General features: G+C 56.6%; 3 protein-coding genes across 8 annotated transcripts; 1 reads left to right on the forward strand and 2 right to left on the reverse strand.

Moving 5' to 3' along the window:
• Nucleotides 1-472: 472 nt before the first annotated feature.
• On the reverse strand, nt 473-11,023 carry SPRED3 (sprouty related EVH1 domain containing 3). 4 transcript variants are annotated; one of them, XM_019432130.2, is made up of 6 exons: nt 10,191-11,023; nt 8,603-8,690; nt 7,256-7,424; nt 7,078-7,154; nt 4,685-4,831; nt 473-3,927 (listed from the first exon to the last, which is right to left on the reverse strand). In XM_019432130.2, exons 2-6 carry the CDS (start codon nt 8,684-8,686, stop codon nt 3,262-3,264), a joined length of 1,143 nt encoding a protein of 380 aa, XP_019287675.1. In that variant the 5' UTR covers nt 8,687-8,690; nt 10,191-11,023; the 3' UTR covers nt 473-3,261. The 4 variants fall into 4 exon arrangements, with proteins under 4 accessions (XP_019287675.1, XP_019287673.1, XP_019287676.1 ...); XM_019432128.2 differs by having other exon boundaries at nt 8,510-8,690; XM_019432131.2 differs by lacking the exon at nt 10,191-11,023 and having other exon boundaries at nt 8,603-10,087.
• Nucleotides 11,024-11,166: 143 nt separating this feature from the next.
• GGN (gametogenetin) lies at nt 11,167-15,111 on the forward strand. 3 transcript variants are annotated; one of them, XM_053906013.1, is made up of 4 exons: nt 11,184-11,458; nt 12,087-12,187; nt 12,344-14,018; nt 14,929-15,111. In XM_053906013.1, the coding sequence occupies exons 2-4, from the start codon at nt 12,106-12,108 to the stop codon at nt 15,044-15,046; spliced, it is 1,875 nt and encodes a 624-aa protein (XP_053761988.1). In that variant the 5' UTR covers nt 11,184-11,458; nt 12,087-12,105; the 3' UTR covers nt 15,047-15,111. The 3 variants fall into 3 exon arrangements, with proteins under 3 accessions (XP_053761987.1, XP_053761988.1, XP_053761986.1); XM_053906012.1 differs by having other exon boundaries at nt 11,167-11,266; nt 12,087-14,018; XM_053906011.1 differs by having other exon boundaries at nt 11,188-11,458; nt 12,087-14,018.
• Nucleotides 15,112-15,641: 530 nt separating this feature from the next.
• Nucleotides 15,642-22,937, reverse strand: PSMD8 (proteasome 26S subunit, non-ATPase 8). Its single transcript, XM_019432161.2, has 7 exons — nt 22,560-22,937; nt 21,478-21,550; nt 21,262-21,364; nt 19,325-19,490; nt 18,210-18,310; nt 16,940-17,051; nt 15,642-16,198 (listed from the first exon to the last, which is right to left on the reverse strand). Exons 1-7 carry the CDS (start codon nt 22,920-22,922, stop codon nt 16,061-16,063), a joined length of 1,056 nt encoding a protein of 351 aa, XP_019287706.1. The 5' UTR covers nt 22,923-22,937; the 3' UTR covers nt 15,642-16,060.
• Nucleotides 22,938-23,632: the final 695 nt, after the last annotated feature.

Raw genomic sequence — 23,632 nt, forward strand, 5'->3', positions numbered from 1 at the left:
CCCCAGGGCTTTGCAGGGAACAGTTCCCCTTTACCTAGAATGTCCCTGCAGACGTCCGCAGGACTCCCTCACCTTCAAGGCTTTGTCCAGATGTCAGCTCCTCAGTGAGGCATCCCTGACCACCCTGGCTAAAAATGACTGTACCCCCCTCCCCACTTTATTCTTCTCTATAGTACACATCATTTCGAACATGTCATTTACTGTCTCCTCCACGATAAAGTTCAGAAGTTTCTTGTGGGAAAGGGGTTTTGTCTGTTCTGTTCACTGCTTCATCCTCAGTGCCTAGGACAGGGCCTGGCATATAATGGGTGTACAGTAAATGTACCTGAGTGACTGAATGTGTGCAACTCAGCTGGAGGGCCTGCCTGGGACTAAAGGAAGTGGAGAAAGGATGAATTGGGTAGGAGACTGGCTTGGTGTTCAGGAAGGTGATGGATGGGGTGTATCAATGCAAATAAAGGACACAGGCTGAGACTTTGTCACAGACGTTTCTTGGAGCGAATATTTCATGCCCCCTCCCCAATGACAAGGCTGGGTCTTTGGCCCCCATCCTCCCCCACCACTGCAGCCTGCACTGATAACAATATTGAGGTCACAGACTGGCTTGGAATCGAGATCAGGAAGATAAATGTCGGGGTGCCTCCCCCAAATCTGGGGGCCAAGCATCCAATCTGAGGGGCAGGCAGCTGGGAAATTGGGCCTGGGGGCTCCAGGGTCTGAGGTCTTCCTGGCTCCCAGGGTCAGCCCTCCACGCACCCCTGATTTGGGGGTGATGAAGAGGAATCATGGATCAGAGGTGGGTATCAGCAGGGAGCAGGACCGGGAGACCTGGGAGAGGCGGTGCTGGGAGGTGGGGGCCGGGGGAACCTTCCCCGGCTCCCACCGCTTCATCCGCAGATCCCACAGCACCTTACAGCACTCTGGTCCCCGTCCCACCCCTCCCCAAAACGAGGTAGGTTAAGAATGGAGCTTCCCCCCGCCCACCACGGAAGGGAGGAGACCGAGGCACAGAGAGGGGGATGGGGACCCAGGCTGCCCCAGCCCCCGGTCCCTCCGCCCTCAGCTCTGGTGGGTCTGACAGTGATGAGAGCTGGGCAGAGTGGGGATGGGAGGGACATCCCCCTGTTCTCTCACCCATCCCAGGGTCTGGTTGGGAGAGCTGAATCTCACAGGTTCCGGATGTAATAAATAGTTAATAATTTAAAGGAAGTGACAGAAGGATCTAGCCCTCTGACCCCCTTGACCTATCCCTTGAACTCCTACAAGGTCATCCAAGTCTGGGTAATGAAGAAAGGTAAGTGCACATTTCCAGATGCTTGGGACCAGATGCAGGTCCCAAGCCCACAGAGCATTGAGATTGTCTTGCTCCAAGACCTTGATCCTCCCATTCAGGCCATCAGATCTGAGGTACCCTGGAAGTCCCATCCCACTCTGGAAAGAGACTGTGGCAACCCCCTTGCCCAGAAGAGGGATCACAGAGGGCCATGAAATAGGCTTTCAAACTTCGCAAAGCAATCCCCAACTCTGAGATGGAAGGGAAGGGGTTAACAGGGCAGAACAGAAGAAGTTTGGACTAGGACTTGGGTTCAAGGTCAGGCTTGGGGCTGAGTGCAAGGGGTGTGCATGTGTGTCTGTGTGTGTAGATCCATAGCTAGCCTAAAAAGTGACTTCGTGCACAGTGTAGCCAGCAGAGTGCAGTGTGAATTCCAGCCACACCCCCACCTTGACTGTGTGGCTTTGATTACTGAACAGCTTGCGCAATCATCTATGGCAATGCTAGGTCCTAAAGATGGGAGTGGGGGAGCTCTGGGGTAGTTCTGGAATTCAGAAACATGAGCTCAAAATGTTTGTTTTTTTACCCTAGTAAAAGGGTAGTTCTGTGAGATGCTGGGGGCTTGGGCTGGGATCCTTAGGACTTGAATTCAGAGGTCTGGGACCTTGGGGTTTCAGGGGCTTATAGACATCAGGATTCAAGGGCACCAGGTCTTGGGGAATATCAGGCTTAAGAGGCTTGAGTCCAAAGAAATCTGGGATCTGAAGGTGCTATGGCCCTGGGGCACTTCAGTTCTGTCTCTGGTATGGAGGGACCAAGGTCTTGAGCAGGGACCATCCCAATGTTGTGTAGGCTTGAGCCCTGAATTTGGGGTATCAATGGCACCTTGGGGTCTTGGGACCAGTGCTCCCAAAGCACCTTGGGGTCGCTCAGGGGCTGGGGGCCAAGGGGTCAGAGGTCTGGGTTGCCATGAACATCCCATCTTCTGGGAGCTGGGCTTCCAGCTTTTAGGGAATTGAGGATCTGTGGATACAAAGCAGCCAAAGATTCCAGACTATTATGGGGCTTGAAATCCAAGTCTAATGGGTTTTGAAAAAGGACTTGGGACCAGTGTCTTGGGCCCCAAGGTGTTGGTGGCCTTCAGTACTACATAGGGGAGTACGAGGCACATCAGAGTCCCCTATAGGAGATCCAAAGCTCCTGGGAACACTGCCTTGGGGTGGGTGGGTCTACAGAGGTCTTTGGTCCTTGGCTCCCAGAGCATCTTGGAGTCTGACATCTGGATCTTGGTTGGGGGGAATGGGAGAGACTCTGAGATGGGTCTCCCAAGTCATCTTGGTCAGAGAACATCTGGGCATATCGAACGACTCAGGGCATTGTAAGAGAGTTTGGTGTCTCAGGGGTCCTGGAGGCTACAAGAACATCTCAGATATGGGTGCCCCAAGTTTTAGGTGAGCATTCGGTGACCCTCTGGGGTGAATCTGGGTTCTATGGTCTCATGATCTGGGAGGAATTGTATACAGGCAGGGTCGGGTACTGGTAACTCCTGACTAACTCCAGGGCTGTAATCTGAGGGTTCATGGCGTCAGGCATGATAGGGTCTGGGTTGGTTATTTGAACAGGGAGTTGGGGTGCAGGGCCCTGCGTCTCTCAGGGATACAGATGCTCCCCAGCCTGCCCGAGGTGTAGAGTGTGGGGGATGCCTGGAGTCTCCTCAGTCTAGGTCAGGGAGGGGATGGCGGCAGGATGGGGACACCAGAACTCAGGATGCCTGGGACCTCTTGGACAGACATCCCAATGAAGCTGGGTCTGGGGTCTCTCAGTCCTAGATTTGGGGTCCAGGTTCCAGGTCTGGGGTCTCTCAATCCAAACTCAAGCTCCAAGTTCCGGGTGTGCCTAGGTTTGGGTTTGGGGTCCGAACAGAGTCCAGGGTCCTGGACCCTCAATTTTGGGTCCTCGGTGCAGCTACTGGACCCACCAGGCCGTCCTCACCGCGCCGCCTCCTCGTGGCGACCCCCGCAGCCAGCGCAGCCACATCGTGCCGCGACCCAGTGGCATGCGCGCAGGGGCGCATAGCAGCAGAGGCAGGGCACCGCCAGGGAGAGGGCGGCCAGCGCGGCCCAGCGCGCGGCGGGACGCGGGTGGCCCGGCTCGCAGGCGCACGGGTCCGAGAAGTCGCCCTCGGCGTCTGACAGGCAGTGGTAGAGCAAGCTCTCGGCGCACCACAGGCAACTGAGCCGGCGCACCAGCAGGCGACCCGGGTCCGGGGCCTCCGCGCAGCGGCCACCACGCCCGTCAGCTCTGCGGCGGAAGAGCGCACGGCAGTGCACGCAGCGCGCCGCCTCCTCTGCCTCCGGGGAGGCCTTGGCCGGCGCAGGGGCAGGGCCGGGGCCGGGTGGTGGGCGAGCCGGGGGCGCTGGGGGCGCAGCCTCGGCGAGAGGGGCGGGTAGCGCGGTGGGAGGCCCCAGGGCTGCACCCCTCAACGCGCCGGTCTTGGCGAAGCGCACGACGCAGGTGGACAGGGCGAGGGGTGCGGGCGGCCCAGCGCGCCGATAATCCTCATAGCCACGGCCGCCCCAGCCCGGGCCCCCTACCCCGGCCAGGGGCTCTGAGGGCTCCGGAATCCCCGTGAACGGTAGGAGCGGAGGGTAGCTCTGCGGGACGAAGGGACAGGAGAACAGGTTAGCAGGGCCCGTGACCCCCACACTCCACCACAATCCATCCCAGTCGCAGAGGACTTGAGAATCCAAAGACCCCGCCTCAGGCCTCATTCATCCTAGGAGGCTGTCCTGGGATCCTGAGTGTGTGGGTCCGGCACTGACTTCCAAGCCCTCAGCCCACTCCTCTCACAGGGGACAGAGGATATCAAAGAACAGACCAAAGGCACCAAGCCCGCACCTTAAGGACCCAGTGGTCCAGGCTCCCAGGCCTGTCCTTTCTCAAGACTCAGGAAGTCCCAGCTCCCAGATCTGGGAGCTCTGGACCCCAGCCATCTCCTCCTTCAGGACGCAGGAATCTGGTCCCCAGGGAGCTTTAACCTCCTTGGATACCATGGCCCTCCTAACAAATTAAGCAGTCTAAAGAACTCCTTCCATGAGTACAAAAAACTCCCTCATATACTCGAAGATTGTCCCCGCCGTCCCCCAAACCCTTGAGTTCAGAACTCAGAACTTTCCAAAATCTTCAAGAGCGCAGGAGACACGGGAAGCCCTCACCCAACCCTCGGAAGGACCGAAGTCTCCAAGCACCCTCCCACCACGACTGCCATCAATTCAAGTCAGCCGGCCCCCAGGATCTGTTTGTGGTTTTCTTGCCCTTCTGGGGGTCTCAGCTCCCGCCTACCTCGGGGCCCAGCACCCTGCCCCACTTCACCCGGAGCCCCAGACTTCTGCTGGAGGTCAGAGGTCGCACCTGAGCGGAGGAGCGCCGGCGCTGGGGGGACGTGGCCGGCCCGAAGCCAGAAGCTGACTCCACGGTGATGATAGTGGCCGCCGCCGCCGCGGTGGGAGGCGTCTCCTGGTGGCTGTGACTGGAGGAGGACTCGCTGTCCACATGGGACTGGAGGAGATTGGCGGCCTCAGAGCCGAACCCCCGGCACAGCCGATGCCCTCACATAGACCCCCTCCCGTGGCGAGCGAGGGCTCTGCGGCCAGACAGGCCTCGGTTCAAGCCCCGGCTCTGCCACTGACTGGTTGTGTGACCTCCGGCAAGTGAGCTCATCTCTTTGAGCCTCAGTTTCCTTCTCTGCAAAATGGGGATCATAATAGTGTCTATTCATAAGGATGTGGTTAGGGCCCACTGTAAAGGGCATGAGGATGCCTGAAGTATGGGGAGACTGGAAATGGTTATTGTTATTTGACCCCCTCTTCTTATCTGCTCAGCTCACCAACCTATAGAACATCAAAATATCCTCCCTTCCCAGAACCCCTCTCCCTTGGCCGGCCAGCCACCTTCCTGCCTCATTCCCACCACCACACCTTTACGGGGGCAGCTTCACCCACCAGGAGTGTTCTCCTTCCTCACCCAAACCAACCGTCCCTTACAAACGGAAACGTCACTTCTCAGACCTCGGACTCTTTTCTGTAGCTTGGGGATCATTCTGACTTCATCCATTACTAGCTTCAGTAAACATTCATTGAGCACCCATGACATGCCAGGCTCACAAAGGCCACTGTGAGGACGTAAGACGGAGCGTGGAAAGTACAGCGTAACTCTCAGAGAGCGGAAAGTACAGTGAGCACTCAGTACGTGGGAACTGTCTGCGTGATTTGGGTAGCCCCACCCACATCTTCCCCTGACCCTGGGACTCCGGCTTTTCTGCCCCGGGAACCAGTTTTGTTCTCCTAAGTCTCAGCAACTCCCACTGTTCCCAGCAAATGCCAAATCGCGTCTGACATTATGTGCATTTATTCATTCAATAAATTTATTCGACACATATTTACTGAACACTTACTGTATACCAGGCACTGTTTTAGGCATTGGAGATGCAGCAAGAAAGCAACAAAAGATCTTTGCCTCCTGGAGCTGGCATTCTAGCACAGGAGACAGGCAATATGCTAACAGGTAAGAAAATTGTCTATTTAGAGAGGAAATAAGGGAAATATCCAGAAGATGGGGAAAAAATTAGAACGGGATAAGGAGCATTGGAAGACGCGATTTTTAAACAGCTTACTCAGGAAAGGCGATATGTGTATAAAAACCCTGAAGGAAATAAGGGGACGAGCCGTGTGGAAATTTGGGGAAGAGTATTCCAAGACAGAAGGAACAGCGGTGCAAAGACCCCGAGACAGGAACGTGTCTGCTGTGTAGGAGTAACAGTGAGGAGGCTAGTGTGGCTGGAACAGAGTGAGCAAAACGGAGGATAGGAGGCCGGATGCTATGGGATCTTATATGCTTTGTCCTTTACCCTGAGTGAGATGGAGCTCTGGAAGGGGTCTGAGTAGAGGAATGGCCATGATCTGACTCAGATATCAATAGCGTCTCTCTGGCCGTGTGGGGGGAACTTCCAGGCAGTAGGGAAGAGGAGGGGGGCAGTTGGCAATAGGAAGCTGGTGGGAATGCTGCAGCTGGAGGGTGAGGCTGGACATTCAAATTCTAATCATTTTGAAAGGGAGGCCAATATTTGATGACAGATTGGATGAGGGGCATAAAAAAGGAGAAAAGTCAGGGATGAGTTCAAGGATTATACCCTGAATAACTAGAAGGCTGGACTTGTCATTAATTTGTTTACTGTAAAAGATAGTTTATCTTTAAAAAAAAAAAAAAGTTTCTGCCTTGGGGCGCCTGGGTGTCTCAGTCGGTGGAGCATTTGACTTTTTATTTCGCTTCGGGTCATGATCCCAGGGTCATGAGATTGAGTCCTGTGTGGGGCTCCGTACTGAGTGTGGGGCCTGCTTAAGATTCTCTCTCTTTCTCCCTCTGCCCCTCTCCCCTGCTCATGCGTGTACTCTCTCTCTCTCTCTCTCTCTCTCGCTCTAAAGTAAATTTTTAAAAAAATTTCTGCCTTTCCACACTAGAATAGAAGCTCCATGAGGAAAGGGACTTTGTTTTGTTCACTGATGTATCCCCAGTGCCTAAAACACTACTTACTGAAGGTGCTCAATAAATACCCTTGAATGAATGTGTGACCCACGACAGAATGGGAAAACAAGGATAGCTGGCATTAAGTTGACACTAACAGTCTGGGCCCAGATTTGTGTCCCCCGCATGTGGCATGGTGCCTGATATACAGAGATGCTCAAGAATGTTTGATAGAGACAGCCCCCCGGCACCCCCAGCAGAGCCGTGTCCTGGAGGAGACTCACCGTCAGAGGGCAGGGAGTCTCTGCGGTGTCCTGGGAAGGGGAGGAGGAAGAGGAGGAGGAAGAGGGGGTGAGCGAGCCTGGGGCAAGGAGAGAGGCAGACAGTGAGCTCCCCAGGCCAGGCTCCAGATTCTCCCACCCCTCCACCCCATCCCCCAGTACCACGGCCTGCACCGCTCACCTCGCCCCAGTGCAGCCAGTGCAGCCAGCAGGCTCTTCTGGAACTCGTCAGCTTCTGCGGGACTCTGAAACGTCAGCCCAAACTTGCAGTCGCCCAGGCTCCAGTGATGGAAGATGGGGTTCACCTTGTTGTAAACCAAGCCTGGCCTCAGGGTACACTCCAAGGTGGTCTGAGGGGGCAGGGAGGGGGCAGGTCAGACACCCCCTTCCAGACATGCCTGTGTCTTCCTCTTAACCCTCAGTCTATCTGCATACCTAAGCATCCCACAAATTTCATTTCTCAACCCTAGGTGTACCCTTGAACCCTGATCGACACCCCAACACCACTCCCCAATTTTATTGAGCACACCTCTGATGCTCCAATATTTCCCCCAAGCCCTTGGTCTCCACATTTTCCTTTTCCTAGTAGCCTCTTCTGATAACCCAACATCCCTCCTTCTGACTCAATAATACCCCCCCAAACATTGCTGAACATCTCAAGGTATTACTATTAATCTCCTTCTGATGCCCCAATAATCTCCCAAAACACTACCCCCAAATTCTTATCAAACTCCCATAGATTTCCCCCTCAGATGCTGGTCAACGCCCTAGATGTTTCCTCATATCCTGGCCCAACGTCACTGTATTCCTTCACACCATTTCAAATCCCCCTGGTTGTTCCTTCTGACCTCGGCTCTGAGATGCAACCCATCCCCCAAGCCTTTTCAAACAATCCACGTCTTTCTACCACATCCCCTGCTGAAACTTTGACAGTGTCCTTCCAGCTCATGCCAGACAGCCCAGGATACTCCTGCTGAACCCACATATAGGACTGGAAACCCTATTTGACGCTTCCAGATGGTTCCCCACCAAATGCCTCCATATACTTAGAGCAGACAGGGGCCAGTGGTGTAGGGCCTCCTGGCAAGGATCTCTGAGCAAGATGGAGCCACAGGAGGGTTCTGAGTCAGGGGTCAGCAGGGCCCCTGTGGAACAGACTGCGGTTGAGGGAGAGAGCAGGAGCAGGGCAAGGCCAGCGAGGAGGCTGCTGTGATAGCCCTCCAGGCAACGGCAGTGGACAGGACCTGCCGAATACCCCAGATATTCCCCAAACTCCCAGTTCTTATCCAAAGACAGGTATTCACTTCCAAACCACATCCCACACCCCAGGTTGATTCTGGGCTGGGAGACGACCTGACTTCACCTCTGCACTCCCAGCCCCATCCCCTTACTTCCCCATGCCCCCACCCTACCCCCACGCCCCGGGGTGGCTCACTTTCTGGTCCCGAAGGCGCTCCCCGTGGATGACGTAGTGCCCCTGGCGGGCCCCCCCCTCGGGCCTGGCCCCTCGGACCCGACAAACGCTCACCTGGCTGAGGCCCCCGCCCCCCACAGGCAGCCAGCCCCCACTGGAGTCATCTCGGGCCATCACCACGGCTCGGACCTGAACCATGTACCTGCAGGAGGTGGGGAGACAGGGACAAAGTCAGTGAGCTCCGATCCCGCTCTGCCATTCAGCGTTCGCCCCAAGCCTCATCTCCCTCTTCGTCCCTCACATCTGGATCCACTGCACCGTCAGGCCCCGATTCTCACCTTCCCTTACATACCTGCCTCTCCCCCCACCCCCAATGCCCACCTTCTTCCAGCATGGCTTCTTTCTTCCTCATGCCACCTCTTTTCTCCCATGCTTACCTTCTCCGTATCCACCTTTTCTCTCCGCACCCACCTTCGTCCCTTTCCCCATCGTTCCCATCCTGACCCCCACAGCCCCAGTTTTCCACTTCCCTTCCCCCTCCCTGCTCTTCCCCTATCAACCCAGTCTCCTTCTCATCCCTCAGCACATTCCCACAGCCCCACCCATCATTCCCCCTCACAGCTGGGTGCCTGCGCATATGTATTTTCTTAGAGCCCATCAACTCAGCTCCAGATCCCCCTACGCTGCCTCCACACTCGGCCGCCCAGGCCACTGGCTGGGTGAGAAACCCAGGCTCTCTTCCCCCCACCCCTTCCCGGATTTATGAATGAGACCGGATGCAAAGCTCACTGAGTCACCCAGCAACGGGAGATGGGCAGGGAGCAGGGAGAGAACCAGAAATGGCCAGAGAGAGGCCGAAAGGGAGATGGAGGCAGAGGAAGCCAGAAACGGACGACCGAGACACAACCAGAGTGCATTTCATTCACAAAAATCAAGCCTGCTCCCTCAGGTCCCAGCCCATGGAAGGCAAGGGAGAGAGACTGAGGGGAGGTGGAGAATTGATCCCTCCTCCTCCCCCTCCCCGCCCCAGCATCCTTCAGAACCATCTTACCCCGCCCCCCAGCTCAGGGGACGTAGCCCTCCGCCCAGTAATCGTGATCAGCGTCCAGCCCCTCACTACCACCTAGCGCAGGGACCCTGGCGTCTGAACCTTAGGGACCCAGGCAGCGAGCTCTAGCCCCTTCCCCCACCTGCAGGCTGCCGGTTTTCCCCAGCCCTTCGGGAGGGTAAGGGGCGGTCGCAGCGCCCCCAGCCCCCTTTTCTCAATGGGATGGGATTTTGTGAATGAGCAGTCACGTGATGCTGCTTCCTTTGTCCGCCCGCCTCCCCCGACAACAGGTGAAGCAGAGAAAGAGGGCAGGGGTCCCCCAGGGCCTAGCTGGGATGGGACGCGGGGATTTCTGAATGCCCTACGCTCCCCACACATCTGTTTCCCTGGGGGAGTGGTCCCCAGAGTTCCTCAATGGTAGGGGTCCAGTTCGGAATTTTATGAATGGGGCGTCTTCGGAGAAGTCCAGGCCCCCAAATGGAGACTGATACCCCAAATGGCTGCCGCGCAGTTTAGGGGCCCCCAACCCCTTGTCCTTCCAGCCTCGGTCTGGGGGCGCCCCGGTGGGCAGGAGGAGCAGCGCGGTCCTGGCCGCCCCCTCACCGGGACAGGCAGTCTGTCAGCCCCCGCCCCCTCGCCCCCCTTGGCACCTGCCTGGGAGGCTCCGGCCGGGCTCCGAGCGGCGGCGACTTGGCCTCCTCCTCCTCCTCCTCCTGTTCGCTCCGGCTCCCTCGCTGGCTCCGGCGGCGCTAGAGACGGGCACCGGGAGCCGGGGCGACGGGGGAGGGAGGGGGAACCTGGAAGATGGGTGAGGGGGAGGGGGCGGCTTGGGGGAGGGGTAAGCGCGAGGCGGGCGTACTTGCCCGCTGGGTCCTAGAGCCCGCCACTGGCTCCAGCGAACAGCCCCCCAGCCCCCATTTTCTCGGGATCCAGAGAAGATCACCCCACTTTCCCACTCATCCGCGCCATTGATCCCTGAGGATGGGGGGAAGGGTCCGGGACACGGCCTGTTCTCAGGGTTCTAAAAAGGTGAGGGTCTGCTCTTTGGGTTCTAAATGGGAGGGGCTGACTACCTGGTAGGGATCGAAAAGGGGTGGGGCGAGAAGGGAGCCTTCGCAAGGGGGCGGGGCCAGAGGGCCTTGGGAAGGAGAGTCGTTGAGGACGCCGAGGGCGCGGACAAGCACTTGCGTCATGGAAGGGGCGGGTCCACGGTGGTTGAGCCTTCTAGGCAGGCCTGAGGGAGGAGAGGGTCTTGGGAAGAGATGCAGTGGGGGTCCTTAAAGGGCGGAGTTTAGAAGTAAATTGCCTTATGGGCGGAGCACATGAGCGCCTAAAGGGAGGAGCTACGTTGCGGTGTCCGTAACGGGCGGGGCTTCGAGGGAGGGAATAACGAAGGGGGCGGAGCATTTATAAAGGGGAGGAGCTAAGGACAACGTACTAAAGGGGTGGGGCCTAGGGCCACAAGGTCTGGGGGCGGGGAGGAAGACAGCGGAATATTTCAAAGGGAGATCCAGGTTCGTCAGGGGCCGGCCCCTTGCTGGCTCACAGGAGGGCGGGGCCTCGAGCCCGGGGGCGGGGCCTAGATCTCGGGGTCCGCCCCCGCTGTCTCGCCCACTTGCCATCACCCGCTTCACCCCCGTTCTTTTCGGTTATTTTCTGCTACGGCCGTTCCCCGCCCTGCCCTGGGCCCAGGGGGCCGCGGTCTGAACTTTGGTCGGCTGGAGGAGTCGGTGAGTGGGAACCTCTGGGCGAAGACGGGGCCAGGGCGGAGCTTGGGGGAAGGGGTGGGGCCTGAGTGTTGAAGGAGGCTGGTAGACCAGGAGCCGTAAAAGTTTAAGAGTGAGACCCGAAGATCTGCCGCTGCCTGGGAAGAGGGAGAGACTCAAATGATCGTCACAGAGAGAGGGATCGGAGGGTTAGAGGTGAGGACTGAAGGGTTAGTAAGACAAGAAAACCGCGGAGGCGAGGCCAGGCCGGGGCGGGGTTGATGAGGCCCGATACACAATCGGGGGCGGGACCAAAGAGCATGGGCGGGGCTTGGGTCTCCAGAGCCAGGTTTGAAGGCCTGGAGAGAAGCTTGAACTCCTTGCAGGCTTTGTAGGCTACTGAGCACCATCATCATCACTGATGTGGCCTGACAGACTGACAGAAAAGCGGGCAAGACCTGTGTCTTAGAGCCTGGAGACCGGGGACATGGCCAAAGTGTAGGGATGTGACCTGAGGGACAAGCCGGGGTGAGGGTTGGGTGGGGGGAACAGGGACCGAATCTGAGTACACTAAGAGGATGGAGCCTAAGTGTCTGAATAGCAGCTGAATGGGGCCATGAGGGAGAAGGCCTGACAGCAGCTGCATGGGCGATGGGGAAGAAGGCTTGAGCCTCGAGAGTCAGAGAACAGGAATGCAGCGAGAGACTAGTGACAGACGAGTGCCTGAACGGATCTTGGAGCACAGGGGAGGGTCTGGCGCGGACGTGTACGACCAAATACAGTCAGCCTCGTAGAGTCCCCACAGTTTGGGCGGACTGACTGGCGGAAGTTTTTCCGATCACAGTCCCCGACCTCCGTCAGAAATGGGGAACGTGCAGTCGGAGCCTTCCGCGGGCGGAGGCTCCCGAAAAGAGCAGGCCTCGGACCGCTCCTCTGACTCCCGCCGTACGTCCCCGGTGGAGCCCGAGGTGACCCCCTCCTCCCCGGCCATGCGCCTGGCTCGAGGGCTGGGCGTCTGGTTCCCTGGCAGCTCCGCGCCCCCGGGAATCCTGGTACCCCCGGAGCCCCAGGTCTCACCCTCGCCCCTGCCCCTGACCTTAGAACTGCCCTCGCCAGTGACGCCCCTTTCAGAGGAGGCGGCTGCGGCCGCGGTCTCCACACCACCCCCGCCCCCCGTGGGGACCCTGCTGCCCGCGCCGTCTAAGTGGCGAAAACCCACGGGCACTCCGGCGCCGGTGCCCCGGATCCGCGGTCTGCTGGCGGCGAGCCATCGCGGCCAGGGCGATCCTCCGAGCCTTCGTCCACTGCCGCCGCCGCCCCGGCAACGAACTGGAGAGGACCCCGACTCTCTCCCGAGGGCCCCATCCCCTACTCCGCCCTTCTTGGCGCCGCGGAAGCCGCCGCCGCCGCCACCGCCACCGCCACCGCCACCTTCCGACCGGCAGCCCCCGGGCCACAGAATCACTCCTGCTCTGGCCACACCCGCCACAACCCCCACAGAAAGCCAGGTGGGGCACGGCAGCGAGGGCCAGATGGCCAGGCGAGCCCGCAGAGGGGCACCTCCCCAAGCAGGAGAGGGCGAAATGGCCCGGCCCGCGGTCTCCGAGTCTGGCCTGAGCCTGCTGTGTAAAGTCACCTTCAAGTCAGGGCCCCCTTTGGCCCCTGCGGCAGCGTCGAGTTCTTCAGCTGCCAAAGCCTCGCTCGGGGGCGGGGGCGGAGGCGGAGGCGGAGGCGGAGGAGGAGGACTCTTCTCCGCTGCCTCGGGTTCCATCTCTTACGCCGAAGTCCTGAAGCAGGGGTCTCTGGCTCCTGGGCCCTCTCGACCCTCGGGAGAGGTCCCTCGGGAGTCTCAAGAAGCAGAAGGCGGTAATGGAGACGGCGAGGGGTGTTCTGGACCCCCCTCGGCGCCTGTGTCCCATGCCAGGGCCCTTCCGCCGCCACCCTACACCACCTTTCCAGGCTCGAAGCCCAAATTCGACTGGGCGAGCCCTCCCGATGGCCCTGAACGCCACTTCCGCTTCAACGGAACCGGCGGCAGTGTCGGGGCGCCCCGACGGCGCGCGGCCACGCTCTCAGGGCCCTGGGGCTCCCCACCGCCTCCACCAGGGCAGACGCACCCGGGTCCGGGGTCCCGGAGGCCTGCACCAGCCCTGCTGGCGCCGCCTATGTTCATCTTCCCGGCGCCCACCAACGGCGAGCCTGCGAGCCCCGGGCCAACAGGCCCACAGGAGTTGCTGCCACCGCCGCCGCCCACGCCACCACCCACGCCTCCTCCCGCGCCACCGCCCACACCACAGCCGCCGGTGCTCCAGCCAACGCCGCCGCCTGTGGCCCGCCCTCCCACCCCAGTCCCGGGCCACTTGGAGTCGACCCTGGCTCCCGCCCCGGCTCCCATTCTGCCCCTCGCCTTGGCTGCCGACCAGGCCCCGGCCCTGGCCCCATCCCCGGCTCCAGCTCCCACCACAGCGGAGCCAACGCTGCCTGCGCCCGCGCCCATCAAGGCCCGCACGCGCAGGAACAAGGGTCCCCGCGCAGCCCGGGGTGCGACCCGCGCGGCGGGCGCCCCCGGAGATGGTCCTCGCGAACGTACTGCAGCCACCGTGACTGACAGCGGAGGTGGAGGGGGTGGTGGCGGCGGGGCTCCTCCAGCAGGGATGGCTAACACGGGCACCACTCGCCACTGGCCGCCCTTCCAGGTGCTTAACTCTTGTCCCTGCAAGTGTTACTGCCGCCACCAGCTGCGTCATCGCCGTCTACCACGCAACGTATCTGCCTGGTGAGGGAAGGTCGTCGGGGTGTAGGGAGGGGAGGGAATACCTCTTAAAAGTCCTGAACCCGACTTTTCCTGGATAGAGACCCATTCAGCTTTGGTGTCCTGACTCCAGCCGAACCATTACCCTTCCCTTGGCTGTATCTCAAACCCAACTGAGTTCCAATCCCCTGGGGACCTAGAAGAAACTTGACACCATCCTGACCCATGACAAGGGAGAGGGAACACCTAGGCCCAACCTCTTGGTATCCAGATCTCCAAGCTGACCCTTGCCCCTGTGACCTTCTGGAGCCATCAGGGAGGGAAGCTGGTGCCAGCTGGCCTGATCCTATTCAAGGCCTTGACCCTGTCCTGAGGGCACCAAGAAGGACCATGTCCCAAGCTTTTCAGGGAGAGGGGCAGAGGGGAGGAATGCATGCCTCCAGAAAAGTCCTGGCCTAGCCCCTGGCACTCCTGACCCCTCCAGCCTCTTCTCCTGACGCAAGGCTTTGGCAGCCAGAGGGCACTGATGCCCCAGTCCTTGTGCTGCAGAGGCTACACCTGAGTCCTTAGAGCCAGAGAGCATCCTTCAGTTACACCTCTTCCACCCCCCTACACACACACACACACACACTCTGAATCTCAGGATCTGGTCATCAGGGTCCATCTGACCTTGGTTCCTGAGACTCTGAATCACTGGCAGACCCTCTGCTCTGGATCCCTTGGGGTTCAGTGGAGGCAGGACAGGTTGAGGGGATGCTCAGAACACAGAGTCAGCAACCCTTAGCCCCCCTTTTAAATTTGAATGGATACAGCCTTGCCCTAGACTGTTTTGATGCTCAAACATGGCCCCTCATACAGATGGGGAAAGTGAAACCTATAAGGGTTAAGGGCCTGGCCACATGGCAATGCCCTGCTGATTCTACCCTCCCCCTAGGCTGAGCACGCCCACCAACCACCTGAGCGAGCCGCCTTGGGTTGCCACCATCAAGCTGGCTGGCTCCCTGGTGGCCGGGCTGGAGCACTACGATTTGCAGGCCACCCATTCCAACTGAGTGCAGTCTGCTCAATGCCCTCTGCCTCCCCCTCCTTGACAATAAAATAACCATCTAGATATCTAGCTACCTGTCAGTCACTTGCTTAGGGTCGAAGGGATGGGATCGGGAGGGCAGAGGTCTCCATGAAAGCAGCACATCCTGGAAACAGGGAGACTGGACCCAGAACAGCAGAACGGAGGTTCCATTGATCCAGCATCCAGACTGATGGGCCCAGAGGTGAGACGGTCGCATTACCCTTAACCCCATGAGCTCCATTTGAGCTGATCGGTGCCAAGTTCAGATGTTCAGCACAAATCACTCTGGAAAGCAGGGGTGATCATTCCATTTTTACAGCAGGGAAAATGGACTCTGGAAGACTTTGTTGAAAATCCCACATCCCACAAATGGCTCAGCCAGATTTGGACTCTGCCTTAAAATACCTTCTCGAGAACTTCAAGGCAGGAGATACAGGCTGGGGGCGGTACAGGAGGTCGTAAGTCACAGCACTGGCTCAGGAAGGGTGGGAACCAGGGCAATCCCAGGCTAGGGCCCACACCAATGGTTCCACAGAGGTCTCAAACTGGTAGCCCACAGACGGGTTCCATTTCATAGGTCATTTAACAAACTGGTTTAATTAGTTGCAAACATTTTTAAAATTGTGATGCTTCACCCCCTTCGCTGAAAAACTCGAGCCTTAGCTTGGCCTCCCTGTATGTCCACGGCTGGCTACTACCGTCCCTCTGCCTGGGACCGGGGCTCCTTCTGCAACTGGGCCCCTGCAGTGGGCAGCTGTTTTGAAACCCTGAGCAATGGCCACTGGACAGAGGCTGACCCAACAGAGGGTTATCTCAGACCCCAGAGGGCCCCCCAACTTCTAAGTTCTTCAGAGATAAGGAACTTGTCTCTCCATCATTCCGCCCGGGGAGACAAGGGCCTGGAAGAGAGAATGTCAATCCACCTTTATTGGGGGGAGCCCTGCACTGCAACTGCTTTAAATAACGTAAGCCCTGCCCCACCCCAGCCCCTGATGGCTCAGACGATCATCTCCAGCTGCCGGGCATACTCGATGACCTGTTTGGCCAGTTCCGTGGAGGGGATGGTGGTATCTTCTGGCTTCTGCTGCTGGCTGGCAAAACTGTAGTAGTTGTTGAGGCCCAGAACCCACCCTCGCTGCAGAAAGGGAAGGATGACAGATGGGTGGGGTGATCACACAGGCTCCCTCCCCACCCCATAGAGCCAGCACGAACCGACATGGGCCTGCTGGTACTCTACCCTACTCTGCTCTACTCTACCAACCTGCTCTACCCGCACAACTCTAGACAGATAACTTCACCTCTCTGTGCCTCCGTTTCTCCATGTTTGAGACACGGACTCTGATCACACACCTCCCTGGGTCTGCTATGAGGATTCAGTGAATCAACACCTCTAAAGCACGGAGAAGTGTTTGGCCCAGAGTAAACGATCACTAAAGATCAGTTGTCACCATTGTTCGAGTTCAATTCCACCTCTTCCGCTCTGCTCTTGACCCTGCTCAGTGACTGGGGTGAGTACACCACATGCATAAACCATCTCCAGGGGCACTGCATCTGCATAAATACCCCAGGCCGAGTGAGGCAAAGTCTAGTGGAGAAAAGCTGCAACCTCCAAGGAATTCTGTTAAGGACAACAGCTCAACAGGTATCACGTGTCCACCTCCACCTCATGCCAAGTGCTGTGCTCATCCCACATGTTAAATTCTAGCTCCACTCTACAGATCAGGAAACTGAAGCTCAGGGAAGTTCAGCAACCGGCCTGAGGTCACACAGATGGATTTCGACCTCAGCAATCCTGCTCCAGTGTCCCTCTAGGCCATCCCACCCTGCTGTGAGCACACCCCTGACCCCACGGCCCCTTGCCCTATACCCCAGCCACCTTCTTGGCGTAGTCCGTCATCTTTTTGGGTGTGTTGAAGAAGAGGATCCGGGTGGCCTCAGTGAAAAGGATTTTCTCATAGGCCTTCTCGATGCACCCAGCAATCTCATCCCTGGGGAAAGATGAGACTCTCATTACTGAGCACAGACAACTCTCCAGGCCTTGTCCTCCCCGGCCTGACAGGTGTGAGCTCTGACCCTTCAGTTCAGCACTGATGGCTGGAACATGCTACCTGCCCCGTTTAATCAAGGCTTGGAGACGGGGAATAGCTTGACCAGAATTGCAAAGCCAGGGCCACAATAGGGTCCAGAGCTCTCAGACTCCTGGGCCCACACTCTGAATCCCACTCTCAGCCATGAGGACTTCAGACTGTCTGAAACCCAGCCTGGGATTCACGTGAGAGGACCTCTTTACAGAACGCTCCCCCACCCCCACCCCACCCAACACACACACAAGGGTGCTGTACCCCATTTCTAGATCTGATCCTGAGAGGGTTCCCTGCTACCACTGTTAAGAGGTACCAAGATCAACACTGAAGTAGAAAAACAGCGCCGGGGCAAAAACAGTGACAGGGAGTGTATGCATCCATTTCTGAGGCATTTTATCTCCCAGACCAAGTGGTAGGTAAGCAGACACTCATTATGTCACTCCCTGTTCATTCTGGAGAGCCAAAATATTAATTGCAAACAGCTTAAACTCATTAAATCCCCTCTTCACTCCCACCACATCTCTGGGCTTGGTTTTGCCATCCAAGAAATGGAAACCCAGCTCAGTCTGGCACTTTGCCTCCATGAACTAGCTCCACCACCACCTGGACCCTTTTATTCCTCAAGGCACATGGAAATGTCGGCCCACCCGCCCGTGCGATGTCTCTTGTGCACGCAGCAACCCGAGGGGCTAGTGGGACTTCACGGCCCCTTTCTAAGGAAGAGGAAGCCGAGGGTTCCACAGTTTAGGTGATCTGAGGTGAGGTCACATGCCTCGCGGGCTGGAGCACTTCTACGACAGGCTTGCTTCTCGTCTGCCGAGCTCTGTCCGGGTGCCAAGCCCACCCCTGGATCTGACACATATGGGCACATGGATTAACGGCCCAGAGTAAAATGAGGGCTGTTTTCCACAATCTCATGACAAGTTCCCGTTCACAGAAAAGGAGAACCGATATGCCCAGCTTCCCCAGATCACAAATGGCCAGAATGGGATTCAACTTGGGGCCTTCTGACTCGAGTCCCAGCTCTCTCCGAACCCCACAGGACCCTGGCCCCTCACGCACCTGATAGTGTCAAGCAGGATGTCAATGAAGAAAGTGTAGCTCTCAGCAGGGATGTTGCCTTTGGCCAGGAACACCTTGTTATAGCTGCCCTCCATCAGGTACTGTAGAGGTGGGGGTGGGCAGGAAAAGAGGATGAGGAAGAGGTAGCACAGAGGGCTACCAGCTGAGGCCCCACCATATCCCCAGTGCCTTCATAATCCCCTCTGCTAGAACACCCTTTGCCATACAGTCATGCATTCCCCAGGCAGACTGGACACGTCCTCTTCCAGGAAGCCTTCCCTGGTTTGTACATGTACACACATGTACACACACGTACACATACGTACACACACACATTCCTTCTCCAACCTGCCTTGGACTGGTAGCTAATTATCTTATCTATCCTCCAATCACAGGAGAGACAGAGCTGGATCCACCCCAAGCTCATTCCTCCATTCCTTTGCTCTAGCTGTGCTGCCGGCCATAACTGCTCTCTCTCCCATCCTCCCCGCCAACCCCAACAAAATCCTCCCGTGAGACCTCAGCCTTAGGAACTCCTTCCTAACGTCAGGTACTAAGGCTCTCCCCTGACCGTGCTCACCTTGTTCCAGAAATACTGTCCTCTGCTTTCCCTCAGTCATGCCAGGCATGTTTCTGCCTTTGGACCTTGGACTGGCTGCTCCCTCTACCAAGACCACTTTCCCCCCAGATGTCCGTATGGTTGGGTTCTTCACCCCTTTCAAGTCTTCCTCGAATGTCACCTTTTCAGCAAGGCCTTCCCTGACCACCTTATCAAAAAATTCACCCCTGCCCCGACTCACCACCCTCCTTGCTACTTTTTCTTCATAGCACTTAATACCTGACAGACCACATAAATTAACCTTTTTAAAAAAATCTTTTTATGTACTGTCGGCTTCCTCATCTGAATGTCATGCCCACCAGATCATGGATTTCAGCCTGTTCTGCTTGCAGTGGTCTGAAAACCAACCCAGCACATGGCTGGGGCTCAACAGCTGTGGACAAATGAGCAAATGAGCCAACAACAGGTGAACCCTGCCCATTCCTCCAGGAAGTCTTCCCTAATGTCTGTGCCTGCACCACCACCTTCACACCTGCCCCTCCCATCGCCCCCTCACCTGCTCCAGGGACACAGGATGCTTGATGTACACATTGGTTTGGATGTCCTTGGCAGGCAGCCTCTCCAACTCCGTGTGGAACTCAGCCACCCGGTTCTGGGACAGCAGGAAGAGGAGGTTGAGGCCCAAGAGCTGGTGCATGTAGGCTGACTCGGGGAGCTGCTCCCTGTGGACCAGGGTGGGGGAAACAAGGTAAGGAAGGCTTAAGTGCCTAGGAGCCCCGCCCACTCTAGGCTCCAGGGACCCTGATGATGGCCCTGTGCGGTCTCCTTGGAGAAGTATCAGGGCCTTGGTAGTCAGATGAAACTGAAGCCCAGAGAGGCATGAAGTCACAAGCCACATGGGCCCAAGCAAGTGACTTTACTTCAGTAAAGTGACTTAGCCTCAGTTTCCCTAACTGTAAAATGAGTACTACCACAGCATCCATCTCATAGAAGGTGGGTCAAACGAATAAGGGTTAAGTGAATTAAATGACTTAATCCAAGTAAAATATTCAGAACAGTACCTGGCTACAAATAAAATGATCAGAACAGTACTTGGCTAAAATAAATATTGTGTGAGTGTTAGCTACGATTATGATATTAAGAATTATCATTCTTCCTTTAGGGGGGAAAATGAGCCTTAGGAAGGTGAAGTCATTTGCACAAGATCACATAATCAGGAAGTGGTAAAATGACTTTCAAACTCAGGTTTGCCTGACTTCTGATGTCAAATTCTTTTTTTTTTTATTACTTTTTTTTAAGTTCATTTATTTTTGAAAGAGAGGCAGAGCGCAAGCAGGGGAGGGACAGAGAGAGAGGGAGACACAGAATCCGAAGCAGACTCCAGGCTCTGAGCAAGCGATCAGCACAGAGCCCGACGCCGGGCTCGAACCCACGAAATGCGAGATCATGACCTGAGCTGAAGTCGGACACCCAACCAACTGAGCCACCCAGGTGCCCCCCCCTTTTAAGTTTATTTATTTTGAGAGAGAGTGCAAGCAGCGGAGGGGCAGAGAGAGAGGGAGAGAGAGAATCCCAAGCACGCTCTGAGCTGTCAGTGCAGAACCCAATGTGGAGCTTGATCCCACGAACAGTGAGATCATGACCTGAGCTGAGATCAAGAGTCAGACACTTCACTGACTGAGCCATCCAGGCACCCCTGATATCAAATTCTTCATCATTAATCCACTCAGGCACCATTGAGTTAAAAATCATTAAGTCTTATATTCAACACATATCCAGCAAATCCCTGCTCTATGCCCAGCCTCATGCTAGGCAGTACTGGAACACAGCAATGACCAAAATCCCTCTGCTTTTAGGAGTCCAGTGGGAGAGACAGGTGCAGGATGGGGGCGGGGGGGGGGGGGGGGGAGCAAAGTCAGAGGGGTCAGGGCTGATACAGCATCGGAGGCCACAGGAAAGAGTTTAGTCTGGAGCCTGAGGGCTATGGAAAGCCATCACAGATTCCAAGTAGGGGACTGACATTGGTCAAAATTTAGTATCACAAAGATTCTACTGGCTGCCGTGAGGGATGAATCCAAGGGGGCAAGGCTGGAGCCAGGGCAGGTGAAAGGTGACAGGAGCGGGCAGTGGAAATGTAGTGTGGGAATGTGGAGAAGGGAACAGATTGGAGGCCAACAGAGACTGGATGGTACAATCCCAGGATAAGGACCTCCAGGGCAACCACCTGACCCTGCAGCTTCTGGAGACACAGCTAGGCAAACAGGGAGTTCCAGGGTGAAGGAAGATGACCTGAGTGGCTGGACCAGCAGCGATTTAAAAAAGCACCTGCATGGCTCAGTCAGTAGAGCATGCACGACTCCTGATCTTGGAGGTTGTGAATTCAAGCTCCACAAGGGGTGCAGAAATTACTTAAAATTAAAAAAAAAAAAAAAAAAAAAAGCCTACCATATAACTCCCTGCCCCCACCCAACGAGGGGCAGGACCCATCCTCACTTGTAATCAAAGTAGTAGCATTTGAGCTGGGCCATGTAGCGTTCGAAGGAAGGGATGTCCTTGCGCAGGATGCTCCACTGGGCCCCAATCTCCAGAATGTCACCTGTGGGGGACAGAGCAGGCTCTCAGGGGGTGACTGAGTCCCTCTCCTGACCACCATTCCTCCCATCACCGCCAGCCCATCACCCCTCCCCACCAACCCCAGTTGACACTCACGGGCCAGAATGAGCTGCTGTTTGGTCAGTTTGGTCCCTGTGGTTGGCAAGAAGTTGAGCTCCAACAGAACCAGCTGACAAGGAGAGCAGGGAAAGAAAACGATGGGACTGCAAGAACAGGTTACTTATATTTTCTAATCCTTAGTTTTCCCACCTAGGAAATGGAGCTAATCATCATCCCTGACTCATAAGGTTGTTGTGAGTTTTAAAGGAGTCAGTCCTCATAAAGCACTCAGAACAGGGCCTGGGCACACGGAGTGCCCATTTAGGAGGACCTCATGTTACAATTATTAATAGCCCCACTAGGTAAACAGGAGACATACTTCATGCCTGACTCAATGGAATCAAAGGGGTGGGGGGACACTAGCACCTTCAGTTCTTGTTAGACCTTTCCCACATTCTATCAACTCCCATCCACCCTCAGATCTACACCAGGGAGGGAGGGGAGCCAACATCCCCCCCATAATCCAGCCCACATCATTCCTTATCCGACACACCTCGCTCAGGGACTTGGTCCAGCCCACAATACTTGTACTCTTTCACAAACACGGTTGGTCTGAAGCGCCCTGGGCACCATTCTGGTCCTCTTCTATAAGAATCTTTTTTCTAGGTTCAGTCCTGCCTTCAAAACTCAGCTGCTCCCTCCCATCCCCACAGATGCGTCCCTAACCTCCAGATCTCCGATCCTGACTTGGTCTGGTCTAACCATACACCCCTCATCTCAGGCTTCCTTCATCACCCTGTCCGGTCCTCATTCCCCACCTGCTTTCGTCAAGAACCCACCCGCCCCCGCCATGAGAAAAACCCCGGTACTCTCAGCTAGGCCTCCAAACACCAAAACATTAACCTTTCACTCGGTTGTACCAAAACATTTTCCATCACACCTCCCCCCCCCCCCCCCCCCACTGTGGGGCCGTATTTGATCCGTTCCAAACCTCTCTCACTTCTTCACCCCTGTAAGCGCACACTTTGGCAGTTCCGAATCCTTCACCCTACTGGATCCCCCTGCCCGCCCTGGTCTCGCTCACGGCCGGGAACTCGGCTGGGTCTAGACCCCTCGTAGAGGCCCCCGCCGAACCCTACCTTGAGACGGCCCAGCTCTTCACCGCACTTGCTAAGATTGGGGCTTTTGCGGTTCCACTCGCCCTTAAGTTGCTCGTACATGCCGGCCGCGACCTGCAGGACTGCGCCCGAGGCCGCCGCAGGCCCTGAGCCCGAGGCGCCGGGCGACCCGTTCACCGCCGCGGCCGCCATCTTCCGTGATGCGGCAAACCTCCTCCCCGACTTACGGCAGCGACGCCTAAAGCCTCTCGCCCGACGGAAGTGGGGCCGAAAGGTGGAGCCCAGAGCCGGGGGCGGGGCTACGGCTGCCGGCCCCGCCACGCCGCGGTTAGCGTTCAGTCGCTCTCGGGGCGGTGCCCTTGGAGCCCGGCCCTTAATGAACATGTCAGTCAGAGCTCCGCCTCTGCTGTCATTCAAGATGGTGACCGGAAGTTCGCCCCTGCCCTAACTGACAATGGCAGCGGTCGCAACGACTCCCCCACCTGCCGTAACCAATATGGCTGCACTGGCTTCAGCCTGGGCGTTCCGGACCCTGCTTTTCGGTCTTCAAGGTTCCACCTTCACAGAAGCTCCTCTAAGCCAGGAGGGGGCGATGGTAGAGCTCTGTGCCATCATTTCCATTTTATAGATGGTAGCATCACTGCTGCTAGACCTTGTAGCTTCTTTTTCCTGCCGGTTTGCTAAGGGATAAGCACTAGATTTTGTTGCTTTAGTTTGTATTAACATACTAATGAAGTTGAGCATCCTTCCTGTTTATTGAACATTTGGATTTCCTCTTTGAAATTTTTTTAAACACTTCTTTGTTTAAGTTTATTTGTTTTTGAGAGAGAGCGCAAGCACAAGTGGGGAGGGGCATGTTGGGGGGAGGGGAGAGACTCTGTCAGTGCGGAGCCAGATGCAGGGCTTGAAATCCTGAACTCCCAAGATAATAACCTGAGCAGAAGTCGGTAACTTAATGGACTGAGCCACCTAGGAGCTCCTCCTTTTTGAAATTTTTGGTGTGGTCCTTTTCCTATAAGTTTTTAAGTACTTATGTATATTGCAGATAAAACCTTTTGTCTGTTGCGACTAGTTTTTGGTCTATTGTTTATTTT

This window comes from Panthera pardus, unplaced genomic scaffold (assembly GCF_024362965.1).
Source record: "Panthera pardus isolate Hobbes unplaced genomic scaffold, ASM2436296v1 HiC_scaffold_18, whole genome shotgun sequence".
Lineage (NCBI taxonomy): Eukaryota > Metazoa > Chordata > Mammalia > Carnivora > Felidae > Panthera > Panthera pardus.